Genomic DNA, 16828 nt, shown 5'->3' with positions numbered 1-16828 from the left:
CTTACCCACCAACCCCCAAAATGAACATGGACACGCGTCATTACAATAGAGAGTGGAAAGATGACAAACTGCATTCACGTGATTATGACATCCATCAGTGGATCAGGGGCTGTGACTATTTCACAAACTGAAAACGTGAGAGAAAATGAGAACAACAGCAAAAAGAGGAAGACAAAAAGGAAGGAAACAAACGGGGGAATTGCAGGGAAAGGTTGGAATAAAGAAGGAGCCTAAATTAAGAAATGTGGAGAAGAAAGAAGAGGAGTAACAGCAAAAGACAAAAATAAATGATACATAACAGACTGAAGATGAGGAAAAACACAAACAAAGTGAAACTGGAAAACCTCATCTGAAAGAGACAAATGTGGCTCTTGAGATGAGAAGGTTAAAGCCATGGAAGATGATCATACAATTTTCTGCAAAAAGCTACAAATCAAATATGTATTGTTAGAAGATGTGTATATATTTTTTAAATTTGGATTAGCAACAGGTGGGCTAAATGCAGGCAGATATGGAGGCAATGGGAAAGGAGTATGAGAAAAACAACAGGCACAGAAAGGGCAGCAGGGTGGAGAGTAAGACTGAAAACAGGAAAATATAAGTTGGGAAAGAAGAGAAGTGCCAAGTGAAATAAAGAGTAAGTAAAGGCAGATAAAAGGCGAAGGGATGAGAAAAGAAGGGAGTGGAAGGAAAAGGGAGCAATAAAACAGCTAGAAAAAGAAGTGCACAACGAGGGACACAAGGGAAGAATGTAAACTATGAAAGTAGGAGGAAAAAAGGAAAACAACAAGGAATGAAGTGGGCTGAAATGAGTAAATGACACAAAGGGAGGGATGAAGGATGAAGAGGAGGCGGTTAAAAAAATGAAGGGAAGAACAAAAGAGGTAGGACAGTAGGCCAAAATATAAGTTAAGATATATTTTTGCAACTACTGAACTGAATGCAGACAATGAAGATGAAAAGATGAAAAGATGCAGAAAATACAAGGATACATAGTTAAGGAAGAAATGAAAAGGAAAGCGTGATTTGTCAAAGAAAGGAACAGAGGGTCACAAAACGGGAGTAAATCAGAGCAGAGGAGCTGTGGACCAAAGTTATCTAAACAAAGAAAGTGGAGAAAGAAAGAAATACAAAAGAAAAAGTGGAAATCTGAAGAAATACACAAAGATTAAGACAATAAAAGAAGGAAATAAAATGAAAGAATGGATAAAAGAGGATGAGAACTAAGGAAATGAAAATTTAAACGTTTTAAGAAGAAAGAAATGAAATAGAAACGGGCTGTAAAAAAGATGGAAGAAGAAAAAATTAAACACTGGACTGAATTAAAGAGCAAATAAATAGACAAGTGACAAAAGAGGTGGAGAAGAATGCTTTGAATGAAAGAAAGAAAATGGGAAAGAGTACAAACAACGCAGAATAAGAATTGAAAGGAATTGAAAGAGAAAAACCAGTGAAAAAAAACATTATAACATGTCCCCCGCAAATTATTTTCACTGAGAATTCACCTTCAAAGTAAGGCACACTGCATTTCCAGTTTGTCACACTTTTTCAACTTTCTCTACCATTTGGTTAGCATTTGGTTACCATTAACCTAGGTTTATATCTGGGACTCTCCACCATTTGACCTTAGAACTGAAGAAGCTTCTCGGATGAGAGGTGAAACGTCTTCAAGCAACTTAAAGAAGTCCAGACGCTTTTCTTTGCAAGCTCCTTTGACCAAGACACCACATATTTTCAAAACCTCTCCGATGTTTTCGGAGACGTCTGTTACCCACCAGCTCGATAGCTAACCAGGGTTAAAAGCTCACTAGAGCCCGTGAGAACACCGGACACCCGGCAAATTGTTTTCAAACCCACCGCCGTCTTTCGCTACTCAGGTTAAACATGATAAATGAGTCACTTAGATAACTTAAAAATGTTATTGTTTGGCTTTTTTCAGTATTTTATTTGTTCCTGAGTGAATCGGTTTGGCTGAGGTCAAAGTTATAGTTTTTACACAGCTGAATAAACGTCAAGCAGACAACTGATTATCAGAAGTGTGAGATGCTCGAGAATTTACTCCGGTGTCCTGTTATATTTTAGATAGCAAGGAGCAGACGGCTGAGTTTATTAAACTTCACCTAAACAATCTGCAAATTTCATTAAAATTTAATAAACTATCATCTTGTCTTTATTTTTAGTTAGCACATACCTTACACACTTAAAGCTGTAAGCTAATGATAGTTATATAAGAGCAGGTGCTGCTGGTGCAATAAGCTGTACGTTTTACGTCCAATTGATGCATGATCTGATTAGTCGACTAATCGCAAAAATAATCGGTGACTAGTCGACTATCAAAATAATAGTTTGTGGCAGCCCTATCACCAACCAGTCTCCAAACCTAGGTGGCTGAGGCTAAGCGCCAAATGAAAACAATGTAAAGACCCGACATTACAAAAGAGAAACCCCAATAATCCAACTGGCCTCTTTGAGCAAGCATTTGGCAAAAGTGGGAAGGAAAAACTCCCTTTTAACAGGAAGAAACCTCAGGCAGAACCAGGCTCAGGTAGGGGCAGCCATCTGCTGTGACCAGTTGGAGGTGAAAGGAGGAAGACAGGACAAAGACATGCTGTGGTAAAGAGCCAGAGAGAGAAAGAAGGAAAAACTAAATCAAAAAGAGGCCATACAATAGAAAATATAAAGAAAGAATTAACAGTGTTGAAGGAAGCAAAGATATAAGGCATGCTGATCTAGCTCACACTTAATTTGTTTCCCACCACACTTACTTACACAAACCAATATTTCCTCCATAACTTGGCTCTTAACTACAGAAGTTGGGTGACTAAAAATGGAAAGAGTAATCAAGCTGGTCGGTATGGCAGCTGATATTTGTAAAGTTTGAGCTGCTTCCACTCTGCCAATTTACAGTTATTCCATTTTCTCAAGGACGGCCGGCGTGCCCACCCCGAGCCTTACTTCAGCAGACAAAAGTGCTAACAGCAGATGAATTAAAGGTTACCAACAATATATGATGAATGTCAGGCAAATACAAATTACCACAGGAAGAAGAATAATGAAGAGGCTTTTTTCCCCCGCCAAGCCAGGGGCCAGTCAATAATTAGAGGTGGCGCGGTCGCTGTCACCGGCTTTCTGCAGGCTCGGCGATTTGTTTCGGCTTTAATTGCTCAGGTTAAGATGGCCGCCCACGCCACGTTTATGAAAAAAAAAAAATTGAGCCGTTTACTGTCGAGATGCTCATCACGAGAGACCCGGATCCAACAGGACGCCCTTCGACAAGTTTCCTTGTCTCGTGCATTTGGTGTTTACTCGGAGCGAAGCATGAGGGGAGTTCGCTTTGATCCCCTCCAAAAAAAAAATAAATTAAAATAAGTCCCAACCGCGCACAGGGAAGATGTGCCACGAGTGGTTGACGGTCGGTGCACATTGAGATTTTTTTTCTTTTTTTTTTGCATTCAGGGAGACATAATCACACAAATAAGACATCAAAGATAGACTGAAAGTTAAAATATGCAGCTGAAAATTTATTCAGATTGTTTTGGGAAGGCAGGGGGAAAAATATTCCCTCAAAGTGTCCGACTGGATGACATCAAAAGTCTGTGATACCGTGAGACACGTGCACGAGCCAGACAGGATGCTTTCAGCTTTTTAGACATGTCTGGTCAGAGGGTTTTTTTTTTGGTTTCAGGGATCTTGGCAGCTTCGGTCCTTCATGTCGTGGTTCCCGTGACTGGAGGGGAATCCCATTTTTTTCCCTCCTCCTCTTGTTTTTCTGGTCACTGGCATGCAGCTCACCAGTATGTCGCTTCTCAATGTGAACTCCCGTGCCCCGCAGGTTGGCAGAGAGAAAAGCGACACACACACACACACACATGTACAAATAAAACTGGCCGCTGCCTGCAGGTTGAAGCCAAACTGCTGCACCTGCGTCATTTTTTGCTGGCTCCGATAACTCCGACCACCTCTCCACCTGTACGGCAAATCTGGCAACAGTCAAACCTAAAAAAACCCAACCCGTGTTCGAAACAGGAGGATGCGTCAGTGAGTGCGTCATGGAAATTTGTGTCCTGTGAGGAGAAAAGAGTGTAAATAGTGATAACAGGTTCATGTGTCAGGTTCAATTGCTACTTTCACTTTACTTCAGGGGTGTTGGACTCATTTTAATAAACGGGCAATTAAACACATAATCCAGGAGGATCGTTATGTAATAACACAATCGAAGAAAGTTAAACTCTATATTTTCACCTGTGTTTTCAATCTGAAAATACTGACATTTAACAAACCTTAACTACAAAACCTACCCCTGATGACCGACCTAAGAAAAATGAGTACATTTCACTCTCTAAGTGATGCTCTAATGCCCCTTGAGAGTAAAAACATCCTCTGTGTTTGCGGCTGTCGTTTTTGTTAAAGCTCTTAGCATCAATCAGTTTGGTTTGGTTTATGTGAAATGAAAAACCAGAAAATATGATGTCAAAATGACACTTCATCTAAAAAGTAACATCTAGTTGTTGATCGATAGATCCAAATATCAACAATAATGATAACAGTAGCGGTATCGATACTAGCGTGATAGTATCAATAGTAATAAAGAAATTATTATTTTGGAAATGAAACCTTAACCTTAAAGAGACGCTGAGCCAAAGCGTTTCAGAGACCGGCACATTTGCAGGTCTCCACAAACAGCAGTTTCAAAGTGCATAAGAAAAGGTGAAATGTGTGATTTGTTCTGTTAACTAAAGTAAAAATCCCAGCGATTTAGTGCTCAGAGGTGTCAGTATTGGTGTCGGCAGTACTGGCCTTATGTTTACTTGCTATCGGATTGATGTCAAACTTTGTAGTATTGCGCAGCACTAGTAACATGTTCTAGTTTCTAAAGGTTTAGCCAAAGTTAACCCTACTCTGTGAACCCTGATTGGTCACTAGTGGCAGCTTGGATATTAAGATGCAGTGTGATTTTTTTTTTTTCAGACAACCTCCTAAACAACGACAACTGCCATTCTCAGCCCCTCCAGCATTTTATTAGTGCCCAGTACATAAATAAAACATGAAAATCTCCCAACATGGAGGGATCTCTCTATGACATTGTATGATCTTTACTGTATTTTGTTTTGGATTTCATCATTTTCCCTGTTTTTAGGGCAGAAATCTGATGATCAGTGTGGTGTGTTTGAGAAATACAACACGCAGTCAGTCACAGCTTGGGTATGTGTCGCACGAGGCTTCACTAAACTGCTGTAACCTTATCAAACTACTCTGTATTTTTACTGCGTGAGGAGAGCTTTGTGCCTCAGAAACAACAACAAGCTGCAAAATGCTGAAGAAGCTGAGAGTTCAGTGATGTTAAGGGACAGAAAGTTTCTCTTTGTCTGAAAGCTCTCAGAAAGCTGAGATTCAAAGCGAGGCCCATCTCTCCTAATTAACACTTTGAAAGATAAAAGCAGTTTATTAAATCAATCAGGATGATGGTTGTTTGTGAATCCCAGCAGATAAGGACATTTGCATATTAACTTTGCAGTTCTAACCTACATTTGAGGATCTTCTGAGATTGTGGCCGGCTTCAATGTAAATATTTTTCCCCCTCACTTCTACTGTACACGTTTTAAAGTTTCATCGCCTCAGATTCTCTGGTGGATTTTCAACTCATTAAAAAATAAAGACACGGATAAATAAGCAAACATATAACGTAAACAGACAAACAAATGAATAAACGAGCACGGATATCACGGCGCCGGAGAGGCTCTGCCAAAATTTCTGGCAAAGACGGGGCAAAACAATCTGGATCTTGACTTTCTGTTAGATATTCCCAGTTCAAAATTCGACTTTAAACGGACATGAAAGCAACAAATAGGCTTTAAAGAAGTATTATGTGTGCCCTGCAGTTAATCTGGCACGTACTAAAGAGCCAAAATCTCACTTTAATGTGAATCATGTATTTTCCTGATAATGTTTTGAGTGGATTTAGTATCTCTGGGCTTTTATTCAACTTGTTCATATTAAAATCTCATTGTTTTGAGTTTTCTACACTGATCGAATGGTGCAGTTCATTGCATGTATTTCTAAGATGTCTCAGTTTTATCTCAGAGTTTGACTTTCCTGGGTCTTAAAGGTAAAAACTGTGTCTTTACGTGGGGTTTTGTTAAGAATAAACACAGAGTATGTACAGTAGTTTGCTCACTGGAGCACAGAGTATGGATTAAAAGCAGCTACCCAGAAATGCACCATTCTCGGTATGTAGTAAATACAATTTCAAAAATTCTTCGGCATGAACAGATTGTCCACAGACAATGGAGGCAAGTGAAAATTAAACTAAATGAAATTTTCCTAGATTTGGAAAAACTTGTGTCAAGCAATTTAGTTCAGTGGGTTTTTTTCTTGTTTTTTTCCGTGGGAAAATCTGGCTGACAGAATATGCAGATAAATGCTAGAACTTGGATTTCCCTTCTTGGGTTTTATCAGCTTTTCTTGATACTACAGTATTAGCTTAAATGGGGTATTTTTGTGGTAAATGTAGGCAATATAAAAGACAGATGTAGCATATGGGGCTGAAGAGTGAAGCCAATTCAGAAAAGCCTAAAACTTAGAACCTTTTTAATGCACACTACAGCGTGATAACTGTTGTTGCCAAAAGATTTCTGGTCCTATCAAAATCTATCCGCTTGAGTGTTGACAATCAGATCAACCACTTGGTTGTGACATTCGGTTTTAAAATACCAAAGGTGGAAAAGCTCATCTCGAGGCTTTCTCTTTTACTCTTTTACTCCTCTTTCAAACCATCTGTCCTCTCTGTCCAAAATGTGAACATTGGACAGAGATACGGTGGCCCTGAAGTGCAAATCACACCAACAAATTGCTAAACACAACAACAAAATCGAGAAACAAAAAAACAAATGGAGAATCACAAAAACAAAACTGAGAATCACAAAAACAAAATTGAGAAGCACAAAAACAAAACTGAGAATCACAAAAACAAAATTGAGAAGCACAAAAACAAAACTGAGAATCACAAAAACAAAATTGAGAAGCACAAAAACAAAACTGAGAATCACAAAAACAAATCGAGAAGCACAAAAACAAAAGAAGAATCACAAAAACAAATCAAGAAGCACAAAAACAAAAGAAGAATCACAAAAACAAATTGAGAAGCACAAAAACAAAAGAAGAATCACAAAAACAAATTGAGAAGCACAATTACATTAAGAAAACCGGAAAGGGTAGGTACCAGTCGGCAACAGGAGACATCACTGATTGGACGTCCGCGCTGTTCATCTTTGGAACCGGAAGTTACTCTGCCTGTGGCGCATTTTTTTCAAACATGAACATTAGCGGTGACCCAAACATAGCTGTCGCTATTCGAGAATATTTTGATTCAGGACATACATACGAGGTGATACTGGATATGCTCAAGTGTAATCATGACATTGCAATTAGTATGCGTACACTGAAAACGCATTTAAAAGAATCTGGACTGTACAGACGAGGCAACTATTCTCCACTTCCTGAGGTGAGGCGTGCCATTTTGGCCGAGCTTCGAGGACCAGGACAATTGTTTGGATATCGGACCATGTGGCAAGTTCTCAAACAAAAACACAAGCTGCGTGTCAAGCGTGATGTAGTTATGAGGCTGTTGAGACAACTAAATCCTCAAGGAATCGCTTTGAGAACTCGAAGGAGGTTCACAAGACGCACGTATCACTCCATGGGGCCCAATTACATATGGCATGTAGATGGCTATGATAAACTGAAACCCTTTGGCTTGGCCCTGTCAGGATGTATAGATGGCTTTTCAAGAAGACTGATGTGGCTTGTGTGTGGAGCAACAAACAACAACCCGGCTGTTATAGCTCACAATTATATAAACTGTGTAAAGAGTCTTGGTGTGATACCAATGAGATTATGAACAGACTTCGGGACTGAGAATGGGACTATGGCAGCAATACAGTGTACCCTCCGTCACGCACACACGGACTATTATGCTGGATCGTCAAGCCACAGTTACGGATCATCTACTGGGAATCAGCGCATCGAGTCATGGTGGTCTTATTTCAGAAGAGGAAGGTGGGTACATTTGTGTCTGGTAGGTGTAAGCTACAGTGAAAGCTGATCAGATCGGTTTTTTTTACATGCATTTAAGAAAATAGAGTAGCGTCCTGCTGGACGTGTTGAAAAGTTGGATGAGATAGACGTTAACAGCCGTCACTTTATTGCAGGAACTCAAAATGGTCACTGTCAGCTGTTGTGCCGAAATGAGCATGCTTGCCTAGATTTAACGACGCCAATACAAAATGAAAAACTCAGACCAAACTCTCCACTCCTCACAATCAACACACAGAGTGAAAAGAATACAGCATTTTTAACAAGAACATTACTGCAGGGTCGCTACAATATTTATGGAAAACTAATATGCATTACTTTGTTTGACATCCATTTGTGGCATGTTTTAAATGGGACCAAAATGTAACAAACCCTATAAAATGACCAAGAACAAAGCTAAATTGATTCTTAAATATTAATTATATACCCAGGTCTCAGTTTTGGATGGACTTGTTTGGAGACCTAAGAGACTCTGGAAACTTAAATGGAAGCCACGAACACCAATGCTTGCTGAGATTCTGCTTCAGAGGGGTTCTACAGAAAGACCTGGATGAATGCAAAGACCTCTGGAACAAACACAGGATCCGGCCAAGCAGACTTGCATCGTGTCCAGGGGGGATTCCAAACGAACTCTATCTCTTGCCTCACAGGTATTTGAGTTCTTAACAAAATGAATTAACCTTTTGCATCAAACTAAATGCAAGGTGTTGTTATTGCTTAAGTTGGTTAATATATATTCATAATTTTACACATAAGTATGATACAGCAGTTTATAACATGTCACTGCATGCGTTGATTTATATAGTTCCATATTGTCAGCAAAAAATCCTTCACTGTTCTATTTTCATTTTGCAGATATGGTTCAAGAGACTGTGGATTTGCTGTTGAGGAGAGGGAACTGGATGTGTTTCCCGAGGAGGGGCTACCGGTTGGATTGTGTGGTGATCCAAACATTGAGGAATATTTACAACAGGCTGTACAACAAAACACACTGCAGCAGCCACAAGACTGGGAATCGGCCACAGAACTGTATTTGGCCCTGAAGGACATAGCTGGGTTTTAGATACCAACTGAACTTCAGTTTGTAATGACATTTGTCAGAGTTACTCTGACGAAGACACACACTGTGTTGAAACGTTAGTTTCTTTCCTTTTTTTGCACCTAATAAAACCTTTGGACTTGAGTGCTCCAGCCCTTCTGTTTTTCCTTCATTTTTTTAATGTTAGTAGTGTTTCCTTTCCCTCTTGCTAAATTGAATATAATATTGTTCATAATATACAGCAACTGGCATGAATTTAAATATTAACATTTAACCACAAGGAAACATTTACAATTTTCTTTAATAAAACCATTTACAAATAGTGTCCAGCATTTCTGTCACTTTTCCAACATACACAATATTAAGAAAAAACAACTAAATGTTTAACAATATGGAAGTTGCTTATCACATGAATGTGTTAGGTTCAGCTGCCGTTGGCACACTACTTAACAGGGTAACTCAGTAACTGTAACTTGATGACCTTGCTGATTTAAGAACATCCAAATCCTGGAGCATTTTGAATTCCAAAGTCCATGTTGGCCTTAAAGATGCCATATGAGTCACAGATGGGTAGCTTCAGAGTATTTGCACAGGTGTTTGCAACTGGAAAAGGCGAATCACTTAAAAACTGGATGCATGGTGGTGGTGTCATTCCTGCCGGTGGAACTGCCGTCAGCCCTGTGGCAAACATCATCAAATCTTCCAGACACACTGCTGTTGCCTTCTCTGAAAGAAGAAAGTAAACACTGTAGTACATTACAGAAAATTAATTTCCTTACCTCTCCTTTCATAAAACTATAAACAAATAAAAACGGCCATTCAAACCTTCACAATCAAGGAGATAATCTGCCCAAAAGCCAAGTGTTAGGACCTCCTTATGCCGCTTGTTGCTTCCTGCTGGGCTGAGATCTGGTCTGAACATGCTCTCCAGTTCTGAAGCAGTCAGGGCCTTTGCAGAGAAGCATAGGAGTGGGGCCAGCACACTGGAATGTTTTTGCAGTGCACTTAAAAAATTCAGACTTTCCAGTCCATCTTTAAATCTGCAAAGGATAGACAAATAACTAATAATTGGTTTATAGCTATGACTATTGCAGTCTTCTAAATTGTGTTTAAATGACTTTACCTACTAGATCTTTCATTATAAATTTGGACAGATTTCAAATGCATACACAAAAATAATTAATAGTGCTCATAAATTAACTGTGACAGCAAAAAAAAGAAGAGCTCATTGGGATTTCAGCATTTAAAAAAAAAATAGTGCTTTCACACTGGAATAAACAAGTGTGTCGAAAAAGGGATCACCTCTTTTTATAAATAACTGAAAAATTAATCATGTTGCATGACTGATTATTATGGGTCATTGTGAACAATAAATGTATACTAAATTAGAGTTCTAGTGTCAAAAGGTTAATAGCGTGCAACAGTGGCTCAGGAATTAAGTTGTTGTTCATCAGATCACCGGATGCTACCGAATCAGTTTTTTCATATACATCTGAAGGTCTGAAAATGTCAGTGGCTGCTGTGATGAGCAACTGGCCATCCTGAATTTAAAAGGAGTAATGAGTTTACCGTTGTATGACACTTTGGTTTCTTTCAAGGATGTACCATCTGAGGTATTCCTCCACAAATGCTTGTTTCTCACAAGGCTTGACATTTCTGAGGCATCCAGCAGTTTGGAAGATTGTGCTGTTTTGCAAAATAAGATTATGCAAAGACTCCTCTGATTCAGCTTTCAGGACCTATAAAAAAAAAAAAAAAAGGTTTACTGTAAGAAAAACAAAAATAATTTTCACTACTTTTACGATTCATTCAAACATTGGATTAAAGAAATAATCAATTTGTTATTTCACTTGTGTTGTTGGGAGGTGGAAATCTGTCCTTTCAGATTACAGAATCTACCTTGAACCTACTTTCAAGATATGATCCAACACGGATAACTGTTATCCTGATTTAATCTTTTAAACTGGCCCCAAGTGTCTTCTAAGTAAACCCATTCCCTGAGCCTAGGTAATTTTCTACCTGATGTAGAACTTTTGTGATCTCCTCATCTTGCACATCTTCTACAGTGGCGCTGAAACTCTGATTCCCTGTGATGTGGTTGACCAGGTTCTTGGAGAGGAAATGTGGTGCTGGTCCCCCATGCACAATGGATACAGCGATCATCTTTCCTACTAAAAAGTACTCATCTTGCCTGGCAGCTGTAATACAGGGCACATAATTATCATGGTTAATTGCTATTAAATATGCTAATGAAAAAAATAAGCCAATTTTTATTAAAATTTCCATTGTAATAATTACGGAGAAAACATCCACCTCTTGAATTATATACAAGATAACGGCTCTCTGGAGGTCCATCAAAGATGGGGCGATTTCTCAGACTGCCCATAAGAAGTGTGAGGAATTCACGCCTCGGGCCACCTGTATCCAAACCGTCTTCAAAGCTGCCAGCATCATCATTAAACTTGATGAACATGTCGTAGTTGTCAGAGTATGTGCTGCGTCGAAATCCTCTAACAGCTCCATCCCATACAGCTGACCTTGATATATTGAACCTGCTGACCTTCTTGTGGTCAAGTTCCAGTGCCAAATTTGCAATAATTTCATGTGCCTCCAAATTGGTGTCTCTAAAAAAAAAAAAAAGGGAAACTTATTTTTTAAAGGTGTATATACTTCTCTCATGATTGCATGATGTCTTGTACAGAACAAGATGGCGGTTAATTGGATTCAAATGTTTAAATTACTAACACAGGTTCTTCTGGGGGCTCAGCTTTGGCTTCGTTAGGAGTAGGATCTTCATCATCAATCACAATCGGTTCAAACAGCTGTGTGTAGTTTCTGCAGAGTGAAAACATGTACACAAAGTGTAGATGCAAAAATACAAATGCATAAACATGCAGTTCCACTTTTATAGAACGATTCTACTATTTATTTTTCTGAAGAATCAAATGTAAAAGAGTCAAACTACATACATTTATAATAATTGTGTGTATATATTTTGTGCAAACCTCTGGAATAATTACTCAAGATACAACGCACCTGTAACAGGAGCTCTCGACAGTGAGGCATTCAGTAGTGCCTGTATCGTTTTCTTCTTCCAAATCTATGACCTGGAAATACAGAAAAGAGGATGAATGAAAATTCATATTTGACCAATTGATAATTATTTTAATATAGGGAGCCTAAGTCTCCTCCCCTTCTGGTCTGCTCGTGGGTCCCTGAACAAAAGAAAAATGAATGGAAGTGAATGGAGCTATAAAAGTTATTTTCTGGTCTGCTTTGCCTTACTCTCTGAATCACACATATGTTGTACTTCAATTTAAATAATAAATAATTGTGTTTCGACTATGTCTGTAATGTAATTTGAGATTTGTTAGCTTGTAAAAATTTGTCCTTAAAATGACTACAAGTCAGATGTCGCAAATATGATGTCGCCTCAGAAGCTTTTCTCCCCCAGCGTAGCTGCTAATTATCACATGGCCAGATTTATAGTGGTTTTCTCCACATCATCCTGGAAGAAGGATTCGAAGCTCGCTAAACAAAACTAAGCTTTTCCTCTTCTCTGTGTCTGGTTCGATGATGTCAATTTTGTGAGACGAACATTTACATTTCGCCACGTCTTTTCAAACAAAACATAAAATAACCTTTGCCACCTGTCGCTTAAGCACTTTTTGGCATCAAAATGTGTTTATATACTTCACGGACATCATATTTTAAATCCATTATACACATCAAACGGGATCAGAAAATAATTTTTATTGGCTCATAGACTCCTATTTTTTTAGCAGTATGGGACCCATGGTCCGGAAGTAGATGGATGTACCTTAGGTTTCCTATCCCAATAGATTATCTAAAGGTACAGTAAGTAAGAATGAAATAAGAAATCCTGTGGTCAAATTTGTGTACTACAGTCTATCTTTATAAACAAACGAGTGACTCTCCCTCCTCCCGTTCCATGAGTTTCATGGCTACGGATCAGCGCCAGAAGATTCTAGATGACAAAGACGAGTCATACACAGTTAGTTTCAATGTAACCTTCCTTCCAACATGATTGAGACATTAGACTGCTTTGTGATTATTTCACTTAGTGTACCTTTAAGGGGTGGATGTTATAATCTATTGATAGTATGAAAATTGATGATGTGAAATGCATTGTATAATAACAATGAATGTAATAAGCAAACAGTGAATCGTCATCTAATTGCAAAGTAAAGGCGGTGGAGATTGTCTGCTGCACTATTTTACTAATAAAATAGTTTTTTACCTGTTGTACTTCATTAGCAAGCACAAGATCCCCAGCACCCTTCCTTAGAGAACAAAGAAAAGCATTATTGTTGTGTACTGTGAAAATATTAATTGACACTTTGAAAATATTTAAGCATCTTGATTAACAAACAAGCAATACAAGTATTATGTAGTCCATGTTCCAAAAACCATATACAGAATGAATGACTGTGTGTTATACTTGTATAACTATGCATGTGACAAATAAAGAACCTTGAACCTTTAACCTTGACAAAAGTGTATATCTCATTAATACAAAAGTTTAGGCAAAAAACAGTAAAAGATTACATGTTCTTAAAATATCACTTACTCATATTCTGCCGCTTTCTGTAAAGGACTGCTTTCATGTTGAAGTTCCCATGGCTGAAACAAACAAACAAACACACGCACGCACGCGAGCGAGCACGCACGCACGCACACACACACAAAATGTATTTCACATATAACTATTAACTGTTTTACTGAACTGAGGCAAATGGTGGTGGCTAAACAACAAGAAAACTCTATAAAAAAAATTTAAATTGTACTTACCAGTGTATCAGCAAGATCAAACTCAGAGGGCCTTTTAATAACAATCTCGGGGTCAGAGTCAGACAAGTCTGAGTTTTCTCCAACTACAAAACATGAAAACAAATCAAGCTAAGCAAACTAAATTCATACTAATGTATGAAACTTTATTTGATCATGAATAATAGATTAATACGAAAGGCATAAAGTTAGCATTTAAAAATCATGACTCAGTAGATCCAAAAATGGCTGAATTTCATGTTTCCAGGAAGAAACATAACATATACAAGCTAATTTAGGCAGCAATGGTGGCAGAGGAGTTAAAAGCCCGCCCTGTAATCAAAAGGTTGAAGGTTTGAGCCCTGCTCAGTCTGTCACAGTCGTTGTGTCCTTGGGCAAGACACTTCACCCTCCATGCCAGGTGGTGGTAGTGGGAGGGATAGGTGGCATCTGTGTACAGCAGCCTTGCTTCAGTCAGTGAGTCCCAGGACAGTTGTGTCCACATTGTAGCTAATCACCAGCAGTGTGTGAATGTGTATGGGTGAATGACTGGTTTTGTTGTGAAGTGTCTTGGGGGGGTTGTAGAACCCTAGAAGTTGCTATATCAAATACAGGCCATTCACCATTTTAATGTAGGTATGCTATTGACTTGCGTGCTTTATGCGTAATGTTATCATTTTACAATTTCAAAATTAGCAGTTGTTGAAACTAAGGGAATGTGTGTCAAAATCAAAACAAACATTAGCAGCTTACCATCTTCAAAGTCACTCTTCAAGCAGATGAAAACAGTGATTCTTTGATAAGGCTTGCCAACTTCAGCCTTATAAGCCTCAAGTGTAAATGGTCTTTGTGTTCCAGGGACAGTAATGACCTCAGTGCCATCCGGATACAGAAGAAGGAAAGGTCCATCTTTTAGATCTTTGTTAAAGTCCTTCATTTTTTTAACAGCTTGATTGAGCAGACTTGTGGCAGTAGCGTCAGGGTCTGTTGTTAGGAAAATAGTTTTTCCACGGTATGGCTTCAAACCACCCTTTTTTATGGTCATCAAGCCGACATTTATCTGTAAGGAAAAACACATGAACAATGGGCCAAGTAGATACTAATATGACTCTAAGCAGATCTATTCAAACTTGAATATTTATTAACTGCTAAAGAGGGATCTTCCTGACAACCTAAATGTACAATTACTCGTAAACAATTGTTCTTATTCTGGATAGCTTTACTACACTGAACATTTTTTACACAACTCCCCTAAGGAATAACAAAAGAATGTCATTAGAAAATTAACCTCAACTTGTTTTCAGACTGAGCTAGCCAAACTACCTGAACCTTTCTTTTTTCCTTTTTCTTTAAGCCCTTCCTCCCTTCAGAAAACTTTTGCCTCTCTTCATTTTTCTTTTTTCTGTATTCTATGAAGGTGCTGAAGGTTGGAGTCGGGCAGTTTGAGGTAGTCTGTGATGCTAAAGGGAAACAAAGGAAAAATGTACTACAATGTCACACATTAAAGACATTCATTCATGTAACATTCCATTGTCCACACAACACGCAAATAAGGACAACACTGAATAATCTCACTAGAAAATTTCTACCAAGGAATGACAATGCAACTGATACTATTGACCAATACAATTCTACACCAGTAAGTTTTAATGTATAGACACATAATAGGGTTAGTTCCTAAAGTTAACCAAACATAATAAATGAACTAATTTATTATCGTTTCAGTTGTGGAAATGCTCAGAGGACTGTTCCACGAAGCAAGCTAATCCCAAAAGCCAGGCTCACTCTGAAAATCCAGGCTCGATTGCCCCAAATTCGGTTCCAGGAACGAGGCTAACCTGCAGTCTTTCTGCTCATTCATTATGCAATATGCTTGTGGACAAGTCTGGTCCGTGGCACCCTAGCTGCGAGGTTTGTTAACACTAGAACTGCTCTCAAACCTTCACTACTAGAAAGGTCTTGAGCAGTCATTTTGACAGCTGCGTGCATTTTCAAATGAGCCTCGATTTTCTGAGCTCGCTTAGTGGAACAGCCCTCTGGTCTGCTATGGGCTGGAAACAGCTAACGCTAGGCTAATAAATCAATAAATAACAAACATTTTATTATGCTTATTAACTTACTCAATGGGAGTGAAGTGTCTCCGATGCAAGATGCGTGATAAAGCCTCTCGCCACAGCCGCTGCAAAAGTTCGGCGACTCCTCAACCAGCTTTTTCCCACAGCTAGGACAAAACATTCCGCCGTTCTTCTTCAAACGAAATGCGCCACAGGCAGAGTAACTTCCGGTTCCAAAGACGAACAGATCGGACATCCAATCAGTGATGTCTCCTGTTGCCGACTGGTACCTACCCTTTCCGGTTTTCTTAATGTAATTGTGCTTCTCAATTTGTTTTTGTGATTCTTCTTTTGTTTTTGTGCTTCTTGATTTGTTTTTGTGATTCTTCTTTTGTTTTTGTGCTTCTCGATTTGTTTTTGTGATTCTCAGTTTTGTTTTTGTGCTTCTCAATTTTGTTTTTGTGCTTCTCAATTTTGTTTTTGTGCTTCTCAGTTTTGTTTTTGTGATTCTCCATTTGTTTTTTTGTTTCTCGATTTTGTTGTTGTGTTTAGCAATTTGTTGGTGTGATTTGCACTTCAGGGCCACCGTACAGAGAGGACAGATGGTTTGAAAGAGCAGTAAAAGAAGTCATTTATCTTCACTCCGAGCGACCATCTTTCAACAAAGGCGGTGGTTTACGACACCAACTGTCTGCCATCTATAATCCAGTTTTGAGATCCCTTCCCAGACGCCTTAATGCCCACTCACATCCTGGGCCTGTTGACCTTAGGAAATCACATGATAGGGTGGGGCTAGGTTTCACAATGAGCTCACCTGAAACCTTGGCTGATTGTGACCCACACCCGTTTTCACACC

General features: G+C 38.8%; 1 protein-coding gene and 1 long non-coding RNA gene across 2 annotated transcripts; one reads left to right on the top strand and one right to left on the bottom strand.

The window, feature by feature from the left end:
• Window positions 1–7285: 7285 nt before the first annotated feature.
• On the top strand, window positions 7286–9238 carry LOC308394633. Its single transcript, XR_013971263.1, has 3 exons — window positions 7286–8055; window positions 8523–8741; window positions 8947–9238. It is a non-coding gene; the product is annotated as an uncharacterized lncRNA (long non-coding RNA).
• Window positions 9239–9523: 285 nt separating this feature from the next.
• LOC308394632 (G2/M phase-specific E3 ubiquitin-protein ligase-like) lies at window positions 9524–16168 on the bottom strand. Its single transcript, XM_080879040.1, has 13 exons — window positions 16039–16168; window positions 15242–15378; window positions 14672–14978; window positions 13943–14025; window positions 13722–13774; window positions 13392–13434; window positions 12167–12237; window positions 11876–11965; window positions 11444–11754; window positions 11150–11328; window positions 10700–10869; window positions 9956–10170; window positions 9524–9856 (listed from the first exon to the last, which is right to left on the bottom strand). Exons 1-13 carry the CDS (start codon window positions 16151–16153, stop codon window positions 9621–9623), a joined length of 2010 nt encoding a protein of 669 aa, XP_080735166.1. The 5' UTR covers window positions 16154–16168; the 3' UTR covers window positions 9524–9620.
• Window positions 16169–16828: the final 660 nt, after the last annotated feature.

This window comes from Rhamphochromis sp. 'chilingali', assembly GCF_963969265.1.
Source record: "Rhamphochromis sp. 'chilingali' genome assembly, chromosome: 3".
NCBI lineage: Eukaryota > Metazoa > Chordata > Actinopteri > Cichliformes > Cichlidae > Rhamphochromis > Rhamphochromis sp. 'chilingali'.
Note: the sequence above shows the minus strand (reverse complement) of the source record. Positions and strands in the feature narration are given on the sequence as shown.